The 16,650-nt window shown below is 49.4% G+C and overlaps 1 protein-coding gene across 2 annotated transcripts in view; it reads right to left on the reverse strand.

Annotated features, from left to right (window-relative positions):
• The window catches only part of LOC111145877 (paired box 5), a 191,327-nt gene that overhangs the window by 36,760 nt on the left and 137,917 nt on the right, over positions 1 to 16,650 (reverse strand). For both annotated transcript variants that reach the window (XM_022501163.1, XM_022501162.1), the window contains one exon: positions 4,298 to 4,399. In XM_022501163.1, the coding sequence (XP_022356871.1) occupies positions 4,298 to 4,399 (102 nt within the window). The remainder of the gene's footprint in view (positions 1 to 4,297; positions 4,400 to 16,650) is intronic.

Raw genomic sequence — 16,650 nt, forward strand, 5'->3', positions numbered from 1 at the left:
AACCCCACAGGGAGGAAAGGGCTAGGCCCGTAAGAGCAGCAGAGAGGGGCTGAGGAGAAGCCGCACCTGCCTCTCGTTCCTCCCACCAGAGTCCTGCGGGCGCAGGGCCTGCCCATCTCTCGCTGTCGTTCCAGCCCTCCTTGCTGGCCTCAGGTTCCTGTTCTATCCACCCTCACTACCTTGTTTATGAAAACAAAAGCCACCAGTTAACCGAGCAACTTAACTGAAAAGCACCTAGAAACAATGTACACCCACCCACAGCAAGCAGAGAGGCCAGGACAGGAGGAACTGGCTGCGCTCCTTCTAGGCCTCCCAACCAGCTTCTCGTCGGCTGCAGCCCCAGGAAGGCAAACAGGTCATGGTCAGGATTTCTTGGCCCTCGGGCCTAAAGCTCCCAGAGGGGCGGCTCGTGGAGGGCATGTGGGCACGTCCCTTGCTGGGTTGTCTCAAAGACCGTTTCCTGGCTGCTGAGACTCATGGAAGCCAAAGGGCAGTGAACGCCCTTCCTTCTCACCCAGCCTGGACATTTTAAGAGTTTCAAATGCCATGTCGATATCTGTTAGGTTGTACAAACATCTCCAGGCAGGAATCAACTAGTTATACCCATCAGGATACCATGGAATCTCTGGTGCAAAGCTGTTGGCATTTGCTAGGACTCAATGAAAACAAAACTCAGCCATTTCCATTCTAAGCTGATTATGTGCCCTCTCTGCTTTATTCAGCGGAAGTGGTCGATGAAGGGCTCACAGATGCTGTGCAGAGACAGAAATGGAATCTGCAAATACCAGAGAAGATCAAGAAGCCCTATTCTGCAGACCTGGGAAAGCCCTGGAGCCGGAGATGTTGGGCAGTACCCTGAGGGCAGAACCAGAATGGAAAATACAGAGTCCAAGCCAACAAGATGGAATTTAACATGGAAAAACATAATGCCTATTTTGTTTTCAGGGCCAAAAATTCAAGTATACTTGGGCAATCCCTCCTCAACGTCCGATAAGCAAATCTTACACATGAAAGTCGTCCCTTAAAAGAAAGTCTTAGCCTTAAAAAAAAAGGGCGGCCAAATTTCCTAAAATCTGTCCTGGAAAAAAACAACTCAGAAGATCTCGGTTTCCCTCTGGATTCTCCGCTAGGGGAGCAGGTGGATCATTCCATATAGTGAAACACGCGGTTGCCATGTCACAGCCTCAGACAAAGGCGGGATACACCATCTTCTACAGCCTCCTTCAGTTTGTTTCAACAAACTATACCAGCATGCCCCTGGGGTCTGTGAAATGGCGTCCCCTTCAGCACGGCCACAACTGAACGAACGCCTCCCAGATTCAGAAGCCCAAGATTATGAGTCAGAAATCTGAACAAAGTGGAAATCCTCAAACAGGTTGTGGTATATCCATGCCCTAACTCCTGGGACCTGTGAAGGTACTTCTATGAACAAAAAAAAGGTAGGGAAGAGTGTGTGTGTTGGGGGGGGGGGTCCCTTTATGGATGTAATTAAGGAATTTATTTTTTTTTTAAAGATTTTATTTATTTGACAGACAGAGATCACAAGTAGGCAGAGAGGCAGGCAGAGGGGGAGGGGGAAGCAGGCTCCCTGCTGAGCAGAGAGCCCGATGAGGGGCTCGATCCTGGGATCATGACCTGAGCCGAAGTCAGAGGCTTAACCCACTGAGCCACCTAGGTGCCCCGTAATTAAGGATTTTAAAAAGGGAAGAGAATCCTGGATTATCCGGGCGGGCCCTAAATGCAGTCCTGTGTATCCTTACAAGGGAGAGGGAGACGTGACCCCCTCCGTGCTGGGAAGGTAGAGCAGAGACTGGGAGGGAACACCAGGGCCTGCAGGAATGGACCTTTCCCTAGAGCCCCCAGAGAGGGCACAGCCCTGGGCCCCAGGACTGGAAGACAGTCACAGAAACAAACACAGTTTCCTATTAATTTTCCCTGCCTCCCTCCCTCAGCCACCACACACAGAAGGGCCTACTATGTGCTAGGGACTGTGAGGGGTACAAAAGACAAAGCAGAGGGCCTGACCTTTAGGACTCACTGGCCAGTGGCACCGCTAACTGGGCCACACACATGCTAGGCTATGGGGTGTAATCAAACATCGCCAGGGGAGGGCCAAACCAAGACTTTACGGGGCACGTGGTGTTTCCAGGTTGCCGGAAGGGTAGAGCTGGATCCCAATAGGCGGAGGAAGGAAGTAGTAGAAACCGAGGGCACAGATAAAAGAGTGACACTGGCCGATGAAAGTGTGAGGCGTGCCAGGAACCAGCGGGCAGTCAGAGGGAGGGATGAGCTGAAAGAGTTGACCAGAAAGGCAAGTTGAGGCCAGATCACGTGACACCCGAATGGCATGCCCAAGACCTGCTCTGCTGTAAGGTGGGCCCTCTGGGCCGTGTGCCAGCCCTGGGGGCAGATCAGCGAAGACCACATATGTGGGCCTGCCCTGTCCCCACAAAGCCATTCCAAAAACAGCTTTGATGATCGTGTTGGGAACAAAATCCCAAAGAGGTGAGAGAGTTTGGACACTGAGGAACAGGAACGAAGCACCGTGCTCCCTGAGCATGGCGTCCCAGCCCTGCACTGGGTCTGGAAGGGGATGCATCGCGGGGGTGTATAAGAAGAGAAAGCAAACAGAGAAGCAAGGGGGAGAGTGGGAGGCAGACCTGGGACTCCCCGCCGAGATGCTTGTGTTCCTCTCTCCACATCGTGCACCCGCCCTCTGTGCCAGGGGACAGATCACGACCTGTGCTAGCACCAGTCTGGCTGCTGGTTTGGTTGGACTGGACCTTTGCTCAGGCCTGTGATTCCTGCTGCTGCCGTAAATGTGTGAGGAACCGCCATTGGTTCCCACAGGGGTCTCTGCTAAGCCCACGACCATTTGTGTCTTGAGCCTAGTAATTAGGGACCAGGGGGCAGGACTTGGGCTCCATCTCCTGAGAGTAGGGTGGGAAGGAGTCTGGGCCCCCCACCTCTGCTGGCCTTGTGCACAGAATTTCCCGAGGCTCTGCCATGCGCCCATCCCCCCAGCAGAAAGGCAAAGGCTCTTTGCAGGTGTGAAGCTGGCAGGCCTCCCTGGCCCTGGCGAGGCCGAGGGCACAAGTACACACAGAGGCCATTTCCCATATGTCTCATATTTAAAAGTCATAAATCAAGCTAACAAACCGTTAAATGAAATATGCTTTGTCCTCCTACCTTGTTAAATACATCTTTGTAACAACCGGGAAGGCCAGGAGTGAGTTCGGAGTTCTGGCACTCCTCGGCATCTGTGCCAGGACCCGGCAGCGTGGGAAAAACCCAGTCAGGCTAGGACGGCTTCCCTTCCCGCCCCTGGCTTCGCTCATCATCCCGTGGGGACTCACACATAGGTGGGAACACCCCGTCTCACGTTTGGTTTTGTCTACCTACCACCTGTCCTTAGGCCTGGGGTGCACATGCCCATGACACGGGCGGGAAAGAGGCTGGCAGAGACATGGGGCTACTTAGGCAGGACCCCAAGGGTGGACTGGAAGAAGGGCCAGGCATCAGGTAAATGATTCAGAACAAGAAACACTACTAACCCTTAAAAGAATAAAAGAAGCATAAACACATCCAACCCAGTCCTGATTTTCCTCCTGATTTTTTTTTAAACACCTTTCAAAAAAATGCTACTTTGGGTTACCCTGCTCCACTCATGCCCTGAGGACACAGCCAGCCAGCACCAGGACAGGGGCTGTCTTTCCCCCACACCATCCTACAGTGGAAGGAACATGGCGGCCTGCCCTGTGACGGACATGTGGCTGGCCTGAGGGGTAAGGTTCCTCGGCCACCCAGTATTCAGCTTAGAATCAAGCGACAAACCCACCAGCCAACAGCCTCTCTGTCCTGAGCACACGGTCCTCGAGCCAGGGAGTAAGGCTACCGAGAGCACCTGGGGGTGAGGGGAGCCTCCTGCTGTTCCCCTCACGCAAATCGGGTGGCGGTGGGGGGGGGGATGAAGGAGGACCCCTACTGAGCACTGGCTGGGCAACCTTTGGCCAGGTCCCGCACCCCTCTGTGTTCAGACTATCTGTGTGGCCGCCAAGGGGCTGTTTGAGTGACAGTCCTCCCCTGGCACCCCCCCCACCCCGCCGACTTCCCAAGTTCACTGCCGGCCCCACTGAAGGCCCAGCTGCAGACAGAGAGGCTGAGCGTGCAGGCCTCTGCCTGATTTATTCAGGTCCACTTCTCAGAAGCATAGAGGTCACCCGGGCTGTTTGGGGGGATGCCTCCCTCGAAACCCCGTCCACTGCCCGCTGTGCAGACGCCGACAGTGCAAACTCACCAGGCACCATCCCTGTCAGCGTCGGTGCTGAGTAGCTGCCCTGTCCAGCGGGGGGGACGTGCGGAGGGTACCCAGGGAGGGTCGTGCTCGCCAAGTCACGGCCTGAGGAATCAAAGCAACAAATCACGGGGTGAGTGTCTCCGTGGCTAGCCGCTCATGTCCGCAGCTCCTGGGACATCTGCACATTTGTCACGTCTGGGCGCCGAACGCCAGTGTGCCCCCACCCCCCTCCTGTCACTCACGCATGCAAACACGTGTGCGCGCGCGCACACACACACATACATACACACGTACACACCTCCAGCCACCCTGGCTCCACTCAGCAGGGACCCACGACAGCTCTGCTGCTTCCCTGGTAAACCGGAGCTCGGGCCAGCTCACCTGGCAAGAGCTGGAGGGCTTGCACTTCCCCTCCACACCTTGGCAAAGCCCCCTCTCCTCCAGCCCAACAGCACGCACCTGCAGAGCTCAAACTCCTCCCCGCTCTGCACACCCTACAGCTGTGTGTCTGTCCTTACTGAGCTCTTCCTCCTCTGCCCCAGAGCTAGTCTTGCACCCCACAAACGTGCGGGAGAGTACCTCCTCACATCAGACACAGTTCTGAGTGCTGGGACGCAGAGATTAAGGCCTCAGCCATCGGGGGCAGATGTCCTGCGGGGGATGTGTTCACCTCTTTGCAGGCGGCTGGCTCCTGGAGAGCAGGGGGGACACCTCATTCATCCACCACAGGGCCTCACCTGGTAGGTCCCGAGTAAATGCAGAATGAGTGGGGTGTCCAGGTGTGCTGGGTTTCATGTGGTGTAGAAGAAACCCCACAGAGCAGAACTCTGTAAGGGAGACGACACCGAGTTTTGGCCACCTCTTAGGTATAAAACAGAGCTTTGGCCCTTTTAAGCACTGCCAGTGATGTGTAAGTAACCAGGTGTTCGTGAGTCAGGCAGGAACGCAGGTCTTAGGTGGTAGGATTTTTGGTGATTAGGTGTTGGGCAGTGAGGACAAGACCCCACCCTCCAGGTGGAATTGCCAATTTGCTCCTGAAAGAAGGAGATGCATCTGTTTCAGCCATCCTGGGAAGCCAGTGGGAAATGAGGTGGCCTTGGGACAAGGGAGGGAACGTGGAACATTGACCTTGTCTGAATGTGGACCCTGGAGACTGGGTGGGGGCAGCTTGGTGACCACAAAGAGCCAGGCCAGGTCCCAGGAATGTCTTTTGGGGCCCAGCAAGTTGGTGCAGGCACTCCCGCAGGTAGATGATGCTGAGCTCAGACCCACTAGAAGGTGGCCCAAGGAGAGAGAACACCTCTGATCAACACTCCCCAAAAAATCCAAGCCAGCACACAGTATGGGCCGTGAACATTCCCCCAATAAACCAACAGCCTTTCTAGTGCTGGTCCTTCAAAGACTGTCCAGCCAACAGCCAGAGGCTGCCTCATTTCACAGAATTCTGCTTACCTTCCAGAATCTTATGAAACAGCAGGCACGTGGCCTCCCCTGCCCTCTGCTCACCACCTCCCTGGCTTTGGCCTGGGCATCCCAGCTTGTGACAAGCATTGCTTGTGTCTCTTCATATGAGGCATTGGAAGGGGAGCAAATGAACTACCTTTGACTCCCCCATAAGAGCTGACATTAAACAGAAAACCAGAATTGACAGAACTGACCACTTCTAATAAAGGTGACTTAAGAAGGTCTTCTCCCCAGCCTTCGTATGCCTCCCCCCTCATCCTCCTCTGATCCAGCGCTCACAGCCCTCTAGGGCAGCTTCTGTCTCCAGCGTGTAAGCTCCTGGGTCACGTCTTTGCACCCAAGGTCAGAATGGCAGAGGCCTGTAGATACTTGTTCAGTGAGTGAAAGCAGTGGCCCTGTTGGGAGAAGCAGGAGCTCTCTGGAGCCCATAGAAGTTCCTCCACTTGTGGTCAAGAATCAGTGAAGGGAGGGCCCTTGAAACACTTCTGGACCAACCCTGTTACCATTCTGCAGATGGCAAAGCTGAGACCCTCGGTGGGCAGGGAGCAATGGGCTCAGGTCCCGCAGGGGGCAGGTGGCAAAGCAGGTGCGTTAGCCCACGTTTCCTAACATCAGCCCAGGACCCTCCTCTACCTGGTTGTCTAAGATGAGAAAGAGGGTCATGGGAAGAGAAGGGGCTCCACCAGGGATACCCAGCTGATCGGAGACAAGGCTGGGACTGGAATGCAGCTCTCCTGCCTCCTGGGACTGGGTTCTTTCTTCAACAAGAAGCTGTGCCTTTGGTCAGAACCCCAACAGTGTCTGCCAGTGTTACGCATGCTTTAAAACTTTGACCCCTAAAGCAGAAAATGCAGTGCCTCACCAAAGCACCCAACTCAAGAAGCGAGATAGAAAAGTAATAAAATGGGGTGCCTGGGTGGCTCAGTGGGTTAAAGCCTCTGCCTTTGGCTCAGGTCATGATCCCAGGGTCCTGGGATCGAGCCCTGCATCAGGCTGTCTGCTCAGCAGGAAGCCTGCTTCCTCCTCTCTCTGCCTGCCTCTCTGCCTACCTGTAATCTCTGTTGTGAAATAAATAAATAAATAAATAAATAAAATCTTTAAAAAGAAAAAGGTAATAAAATGGGGTACCTGGGTGACTCAGTCGGTTAAGTGTCCGACTCTTGATTTTGGCTCAGGTCCTGAGATCGAGCCTCACACTGGGCTCCATGCTGGCCATGGAGCCTGTTTAAGGTTGTCTGTCTCCCTCTGCCCCTCTCCCCTCTTAAAAAAAAAAAAAAAAGTTATAAAATGAACCTAAGGAAAGGAAAAGGAAGGAATTGATAAAGAAAAAGCAGAAGATAAAGAATTAGGGAACAGAGAAAAGCAGACACAACAAATGCGCCCAAGGATTGTTATTGAAAAAGACCAATAAGACAGACAAACCTAGGGCAAGATCCAAAAAAGAAGACACAAATATGAAGGAATGAAGAGAAGATACAACCAGAGACATGGAAAAGATGATATTAAAAAAAGCAAAAATGTTTACACTAATACATATGGACTTCTTAGCAAAAAGTACAATATTTTAGGAAAATACAAATTATTAAAATTAACCCGAGAAGGAGAAAACACAAACAGCCCAATCACTTTGGCAGAAATAGAAAAAGTTCTTTTTTAAAATTCATTTTAAATTTAAGATGTTCATTTAGCTTTCAGGCAAGTCTTGTTTCTTTTTGTTTAGGGCAAGTTCTTCTAAGCCTTCAAAGGACACATACTTTTGTTATTAAACTGTTCCAGGATATATAAAACTAAAGAAAATCTTCCCGATTCATTTTTTTCCAAGCTAGCATAATCCTGGCATGAAAACTTAACAAAGGTGTACCAAAATGAAAATTAAATGCTACTACCACAATTTATTAATAGCCATGCAAAAAAAATCTTGTTTCATTGATCAAACAATATTAGAAAGAATAATATACCATGAACAAATAAGGTTGATTTCAGACTTGCAAGGATGATTCAGTTTTAAAACACTGTTTGGGAAATCATAGTAATCTATCAAAAGTTGAAAACCATACGATTATATCAAAGCTGTGGAAAAGGCATTGGATAAAATTTGATACTAATTCCTTACAATATTGCTCTTGGTAAGTAAGAACTGAAGTACACTCCTTTGACCTGGTGTCGATCTTAAATCTTGAGTCGACATCATACTTAATTGGTAAAATACTTGAAACATTCTTTATTAAAATAAAAAACATGTCAAGGAAAACTGTTATCACTGAAAACTGTTCTGAAAGTTCGAGCCAGTTCCAGAAGAAAAGATAGAGACCCAAGACAGATAAACACTGGGGGTGGGGGGGAACGGACGACACCAAGATTATCATGAGCCGGGTATATCCTGAGCCTGGGAAATCAGCTCATGTACCAGAACCAGTGAAAAGGTTTGGTGAGACAGCTGGGAAACAGATGTCTAGAATCAGTATCTTTCTAGATTCTGTAACTCCCCACTACCTCTCCCATCAAGTACAGGTTTTTCAGGTCGGCTTCTAAAGCTGTCCTCAGTCTGTACCCCCAACCTGTGACCTTTCCAGCCTCATCACCCTGACACCACCCGGGGCCATTCCCCAAACCTGCCCTGCCCTTTCCTATCCCTACACCTTTACTCAAGCTCTTCCCTTTCCAACTGCTCTTCTATTCCTATCAATTCAACACCGCATCCAATCTCCACCCTCTGCCCTCAGAGTCTGCTCCCTTACGGAGTGTTTCTAGGCCCTTCAAGTCTTTGTAGAATCAGCCTCTTCTGCAGGTCCCTCTGCTCCCCACCCTGTCCCAGTGCAAAGGGAGCCTCAGGCCAGGGGAACAGATAAGCTGGGGGAGACATCACTCAGGATAAGATAACACTTACTTGTGCCAGACACTCTTTTACAAACGTTAACTCATTTTCTCAACCTGATGACTCCATGAGTTTCAAACAACCGTCATACCCAAGGAACTAAGGAATGAAGAGGTTAAATAACTTCCCTAAGGTCACAGGCTAGGAGGAAACAGAGCTGGGATTTGAAACCAAGGGTCCTGGGCTCTACCCTAAGCTTCTTTGGTGATGGTACAGGGTGGGGATGTGGGTGGGAGAGAATGAGCCAGAAGGACGGGAGGATGGAGAACCAGGAGGGTAAATTTCTCAGGTTTGCAGCTGGAAGGGGTGAGCAGGTTGGAGCAAGGAAGAGGGAGTGGGGGTCCAAGATGGGCTGCTGGAAGTCAGGACAGAAAGTGGTTGTCAGTGTCCGTTTGGGAGGAAACTGGCCAATCTTGGTCCGCCAGACCACCTGGACTACAGGCTCTGTGGGGGTGGGGCTGCCCCGGCCTGGCAGGTAGCTGATGCTCAGAACTCCTGGTGCGGGGAGCAGGACACGAAGGCCATCCAAGGCCCATTTACCGGTTTTGCTACGTACTGAACTGCCGTGGACCTCTGGGCAAGGCACTCTACCCTAGCCTCAGTGTTTCTCAAATTGAAAAGAGAGCTCTTAGCTCAGTGATCTCCAGACTTCCCAGAGCTCATATCTGTCTCTGTGTGCATAAACTTGAAGGATAATTTAGCTCTGAGTAGACGGTTCTACCCTAAGGTCCAACTGCACCCGCCCCTCTAGAACTTCCACAAACAGTGCTACAAGGTGAGCTGCTGCCTGGAGGGCTAATATGTCCTCCTTAGGACAATGGCAGGCAGTTGTCTGAGCTTCTAGCCTCAGTGGGGACTTGGCTCAGCTCCAGCAAGGGTTCAGGACTGGGCCATCATGCCATGGGTTCATGCTATCCCCAGTCCCTCCTCCCTGCCCATGAGGATGGTCACTGCACGGTGAGGAGCTGACAAATGGCCACATTTATCTTACAAATAATCCTGCTTCCGAGTTCCCTGCTGCTGGGGGATTCCTTTGCGTTGTCCATGGCTCCAATTTCATCCAGCAAATGTCCCTACAGTCAAAGGCCTATGGCTGCATTTACCTTCCTTGTACAGGCCACAAAAGCAGAGAGTCTGAGTTATCACTTGTGGAGGGCAACAAAGGGATGAATGGATGGAACACATCTGCAACATCTCCAGCCTCCTGCAACCTCCCTGCTCTCTGCCAGGCCCTGGGGCGGGCTGCTCAGGAACGTTACTCCAATTAATCCTCACAAAGTACAGAAGTCCCAATAAACTTGATAAGATCTTGTGGGGGAAGTCACAGGGAGGCTCGATATAGAAAGGAAGGTAGTAGAACACAGCAATTAAGAGTATCCAGTCTGGGGGCACCTGGGTGGCTCAGTCGGTTAAGCATCTGACTTCAGCTCAGATCATGATCTCAGGGTCCTGGGATGGAGCCCCTTGTCAGGTTCCCTGCTCAGCAAGGAGTGTGTTTCTCCCTCTCCCTCTGCCCCTCCCCACACCCGGTCATGCTCACTCTCTCTCTCCCTCAAAAAAAAAAAAAAAAAAAAACTTAAAAAAAAAAAGTATCCACTTTGCTCAGGCTTGGATCCTTGCTTTACCACTTACTAGTTGTGTGGCCTTGAGAGAATTTCTTAAAGCGTTCCGAGCCTCCATTTCCTCAACTGTAGAATGAGGATAATAGAGGCCAACACTTAGGTAGAGCAAACAGTAGCTAACACTCAGAGAACCAGATACACCCAAACTCATTTATTCCCACAATAACCCTATTCAAGAGCTACCTATTATCCCTTATTTACTTGGGGGAAACCAAGGCACAGAAAGTTTATGTGTCTTGCCGCAGTCCCACAGCTAGAAAGGAAGGAAGCCAGGTTTGGAACCCAGCCAGAGTGGCTGGCCGGTCTGCACTCCCCACCCGCACCCTGGGCCACCTTCCCTGGTAAGAGGAACACGTGTCTTCCACGGGCACTGGGAAGAGTCGGCGAGAAGACGCATGCCCCTCCACCCCGTGCGGCACCGTGTCAGCCCACAGCGAACACCTGCCCAAGACCGAAGCATGGGCCCCAACCCTTAACCCCACAGTGGTAACCATCACCTGGGAAAAAAATGGTAATCCAACACCAAACATGTAGGGCATGCATAATGCTAAACTTCTTTAGACCAGGTAAATTTCATTTTATGAAAAAGTAAAAAGAAAACCTCCTCCTCCTCCTAGAGGCATGGGGTGCTTCTCTGCCCCTTTGGTTTGGGCTCAGCCACAGCCTTGCTTTGGCCAAAGGGATGTTAGCAGACGTTCAGCCAGCAGCAGCTTATGGTATGCTGGTGTGGCTGGGAGCCACTTCCACCATCCCTGCGGGAACAGGCTCTGGCTGGCCTGCTGCCAAGAGCGAGGAGACGTGGGTGGCAGAGGCGGCCCCGGCCTCCAAACGGTGCAATGCCTGGCTTTGAGTAGCCAGCCCCCACCCAACCCCCAGGTACAGGTACAAGAAGAAATAATTGTTGTTTCAAGCCCCGAACTTCGGAGCGTTTTGCTATGCGGCAATATTGTGGCAATAGCTGATGGATACAAGACTCCCTAAGTGTTAATAGTGCCTTGTTTTCATCATTATTCTCTGCTTGAGAATACTCGGCCTGGAACTTTCTAAGGACACCTGTCCAAATCTGAGCAGAAGATGGACACCATCTGGTGGGGATCCACCTCTGGTGGGAATCCACTGCTTGTGAGAATCCACCTCTGGTGGGAATCCACCTCTGGTGGGAATCCACATCTGGTGGGAATCCACCTCAGGTGGGAATCCACAGAGTAAACCGAACCCTCACATTTGCTTTGATGGCACTGGTGGGGATTCCATTGCTCTGGAGTGTATGGGCACTTCTCCCTTTGCAGTCCATGCCCCAGTATATATCAGGCATGTCTCCAGGGCTGGGGACTTTAACAACTGTTCAACACAAGACAGCTAAGATAGTACTGCTCCTTCTAGCTCTAATCCAGGCCTCTAGACTCAATGGGATATCAGAATGGATGCTTCTGAATTCAATATGACTTCAAACGCACATTTATATCTTTTTTTTTAATCAAGAAAGAAATGATTTGTATCATTTGCAATGGCACTGAATGTCATTGATCGCATATGATGTATTTGCATATAAATGATTTAGGTTAACACAATGTCTCCTATTAATGGCACATCCTGGACAATTCGTGTGTTGCTGCCCCTTTCCAGAGAGAATAAACAAGACTTGACCTTGTTCACTATTAGCAATGAGTCCATGCAGAGCTTTCGTCAAGACAAAGACTGCTCTCCAGAAGACAGAAACTTATTCAAAATAACTCACTCTTTGTAACCCTGAGAAGTAGGAACCTACTCCTGTTATATGAATGAGGAAACTGAGGCTCAGAGTTGAGTTTTGACTGACCTAAGGTCACAGAGTAAGTGGTAGTACAGGGACTTCAACTCATGACACATGACTTCTAGTTAAATGCTACTCTTTTTTTCTTTAACATTTTAAAAAAGATTTTATTTATTTATTTGACAGAGAGAGAGAGATCGCAGGCAGAGAGGCAGGCAGACAGAGAGAAGGGTAAGCAGGCTCCCCGCTGAGCAGAGAGCCTGATGCAGGGCTCGATCCCAGGACCCTGAGATCATGACCTGAGCCGAAGGCAGAGGCTTAACCCACTGAGCCACCCAGGTGCCCCTAAATGCTATTCTTGAAGGGTTACTCAGAATGTCCCCCTCAAGGGTACAAGCCCTCCCAGATGTTAAAACATTCTACAAAGTCTTCGTAATTACAAGTGTGATGCCAGCACATGAATAGACAGAAAACCAATGGGACAGAATAGAAAGTCTAGAAATAGACCCAACTATATATGGAAATCTAACATATGACAGAGGTAGGAGCTCAAATCACTTGAGCAAATATGAACTTTCTATTAAATGGTGGTAGGACGATTGGAGAGCCATTAAAAAAAATAAAATAGATGGACTCTCATACTATATACCAGAATAAACTCCAAGTGAATCTGAAATCTAAATATAAAAAATAAACTGCAAATACCAGAAGAAAACACAGGTGAATTCCTCTCTCATTTGCAGGGAGAGGCTTTCTAACCATGACTCAAAACGAGATAGATGCACAAACCACCTAAAAAATTAGCTCAAAATGGGTCAAATACCAAAGTATAAGGGGCACCTGGGTGGCTCAGTGGGTTAAGCCCTCTGCCTTCAGCTCAGGTCATGATCCCAGGGTCCTGGAATCAAGCCCCACATCGGGCTCTCTGCTTAGCGGGGAGCCTTCTTCCTCCCCCTCTCTCTCTGCCTGCCTCTCTGCCTACATGTGATCTCTGTCTGTCAAATAAATAAATAATTTTTAAAAATACCAAGTGTAAGACCTGAAACTATAAAACTCACAGAAGAAAACAGACATAAATCTTCATGACCTTGGATTAGGCAATACTTCCTTAGATATGACACAAACAACAAAAGAAAAATTAGATCAATTAAACTATAAAAATTGAAAAAATTTCTGAGCTTCAAAGGATGTCATTAAGAAAGTACAAAGATGGCCCAGAGAATGGGAAAAAATATTTATAAGTCACATATCTGATACATGGCTTGTATCTAGAATATATAAGGCACTCTTACAGCTCAATAATAAAAAGACAAATAACCCAGTTTAAAAATGGACAAAGTATCTGAATAGAAAAGATGTACAAATGGCCAATAAGTCCATGAAAACACATCCAACATCATTAGCTATCAAGGAAATGCAGCTCAAAACCACCATGAGATACCACATCACACCCACTAGGTTGGCTATAATCGAAAAAGGTTATGACAAGCATTGACCAAAGATGAGGAAAATTGGAACCCTTACACACTGCTGGTGAGGATGTGAAATTGTGCAACCATTTGGAAAAGACTGGAAGTTCCTCAGAAAGTTAAATGTAGAGTCCCCATGTGATCCAGCAATTCCACTCCTAGGTATCTACCCAAGAAATATGAAAACTTGTGTCCACAAAAAATATATACTCAGATATTCAAAGCCCTATTATTCATAATAACCGAACAAGTGGAATCAATAGCTACTAACCCTATGTATCAAGAACTTGTAAGAAGTAAAGGGAAAAGACCAAAAGGCCCATAGAAAAATAGGCAAAGTTCACGAACAGAAAACTCACCAGAATATACATGGGAGGGGGGGAGAACACTGAAACTAAAGAGATGTTCAAGTTCACTCATAATATTAGAAATGCAAATTAAATGCAAAATGATACAACTCCATATAGAGGCTGTATATCTAACAAAACAATACGTGCATTTACCCTTTCAACAAGCAATCCTACTTCTAGGGATCTACCTTGAACCTATGCACACCTTCAGCTATACACAAATGCATACAGGCAGGTTAATCATCACAACATTATCTGTAACTACAAAATCCTAGAAACCATATCGCAAGGTGCAAACGTAAAGAAACAGGTGAATCAACTGTGGTGCGTACACACAGTGTACACACAGGGCTCTGTGCAGCTGTAGAGAAGAATGAGGAGCTGGTGGGCATCCCTCTGGCACAAGCTTAGCTCAGGAGCTGCACCCTGGCCTTCCCAAGCCCTTGAAGTAGGTTGCAGAACTGCACACAGGCCAGAGCCCTTAGGGAAGTTCAAGTTCAGGTTCGAAATGACCAATGGAAAGCCGCAGAGGGACAGTGGAAGTGAAGGGACAAAAGCAGATTACTGATCCTGGAGGTGCCTGACTTTGGAATGCTCAAGATACAAAGAAGTACAGGGAAGGTGTGAGCTCCAGGGTGTGCCTGGGGAGAGGGTGGGGCTGAGGCAGGCCGAGGCTGACAACTGTGAAGGAAGTGACCTCCAGAGAGGCTCAAGTCAGCACAGAGGGTGTGTCAGGCTTGAGGGGACATGAAGCCACCTGTACCTGCTCTACTCCCAGCTGTCTCCAGAGCCAAACCTGGGCTCCTGAGACCAGAGGCAGAGGGAGGTGAGGAAAGAAAGGGAGGTAGAATTTGGAGTCACGCAGGCTGAGGTTCAAATCTTGGCACCACACTTCCTCGTTTTGTAACCTCGGGCAAGTAATACAATCATTCGAATCTCCACCTCCCTTTTATAATTGGGAAAAGAGGGTATCTATTGGGAGTGAAACAATGGTGCTTGCTGTGACTGCAGATTCTCTGCTACCCTTCTCATGGGGCAATGGGGTCTATATTGCCTTGCCTTGAGTCGGGGCCACCTTGGTGACTGGTCAACCAATAGAGCAGAAGCTTCCTGAGAGGTTCCTAGGAGTCCGGCCCTGGGCACTTCCTGTGCCTCATCCCAGTCCACAACCCCAGAAGATGGGTACTGTTATTATCCCCACTTTACAGATGAGGAAACAAAGTCTGCAAGCTGTTGACGTGGCCCCCAAGGCCCCACAGCTGAAAGTCATGCTAGTTAACAGTTTTGTTGCACTTACTATCAACCAGGCGCTGGTCTAACACAAGGCACTTTTCCAAACGCTGTTCACTGTGTTTTATAGATATTAACTCATTTAATCCTCAAAGACTTGGTAAGGTAAATTCTACCATCACCATTTTACAGATGTGAAAATTAAAACACAGAGATATAAGGTACCTGTCCAAGGTCCCACCACTAGTAAGAAGTGGAGCCATAACCACACCCAGGCATTCTGGCATTTCCCCAACATACGGGCACTTGGTCTCTTCCTGCCTCTGGACTGGAGGTCCCTAGGCAGCAAGAGCTACCTGAGTCCCTCCCTCCCCTGTACTGGTCCAGCACACAGCAGGTGCTCAGAAAATGTCTGCCAAGGTGAAATGAGTCAAAGAAACCATTTCAAAGAAACTTCGGTTCCAGGCTCACCAACATCTCGGAAAAGCCTTTCATCATGAACTCCACGAAATAACTAGGCCAGATTTATCCATTTTTTTTTTTTAATTTTTTTGCTCGGATGCAACTTTTTCTTTTTTATATAGCCCATTTCTAGGTAGGCCCTATGTACACTAATGGGGGGAAATGTGAATCCAATTAACTTCAAATTTAGCTCATAATGAACTTATCTCATTTTGCTACCAGCTCGGTTCTCATCGTGTGGCAGTAATTAACCACTGGGGGTTGTCACTCCCAGACACATGACACAGAGATCCTCCCAGCCCCTTGCTTCAAACCCTTACAGAATTCATTACCCTGACAGTATGAAAACCCTTCACTTTGAATACCACAGGGCACCCACCAAACTCCCCCTCTATCTACCTGACTGTGTGAGTGAGAGAAAGAAAGCCACCGAGAAGCATGAATTATTTCAAACAAGACGGGAGGTAGGGACAGCATGCTGGAGAGGGCTTGATGGCCAGAGTGTGTCTGCCCGCCTTGACAGCCCTGGGCTGGAGGTTCTGCCCAGAGGAGAGGGATCTCCACACACAAGACCCAAGCTATGAGGGGTATGGTGGAGCTGGCTGGGAAAGGAAAAATCCCAAATCAGCCATCCTATCAACTGGGGACCCTTAATGCCCAGGAAACCTGCACACCCCAGATGGGAGCAATGGTGACTTGCTGTGTGACCTCAGGGCTCTCCTCTCAGGGCTCTGGCTCATTTTCAAAAGAAGCTGGAATTCTGGTTTCACTTCATTTGGAAATCTCCTGCCTACGTGGATATTGACATCATCCGGTTTTTAAAATAGAACTGTCCAAGGGTCATGGTTAGCCCCCATGCTGCCAATTTTCCACCTTTACTCAGCCCCCAGCCCTCGGGTCCTGCCTACAGTCACCACCCCCACCGGCTTTACCAGCTGCCGGGCCTGCACACGTCATCTGTCCAGGGAACCACCCTGCAGGGCGGAACAGGCCAGAGCACATAGTAGAAGCATTGCCAAAGGTGATTTCTGGGAAACCGGGGCCTGAGCCCCCAGAGCTGTCTGAACCCCCTGCCTCTGGGGACAGACCTGGCCTCCCCGCCATGCCTGCTTCAAAGTTACCCCTCCT

The sequence above is a fragment of the Enhydra lutris genome, unplaced genomic scaffold, assembly GCF_002288905.1.
Source record: "Enhydra lutris kenyoni isolate GAN:26980312 unplaced genomic scaffold, ASM228890v2 scaffoldscaffold13, whole genome shotgun sequence".
NCBI classification, from domain to species: Eukaryota; Metazoa; Chordata; class Mammalia; order Carnivora; family Mustelidae; genus Enhydra; species Enhydra lutris.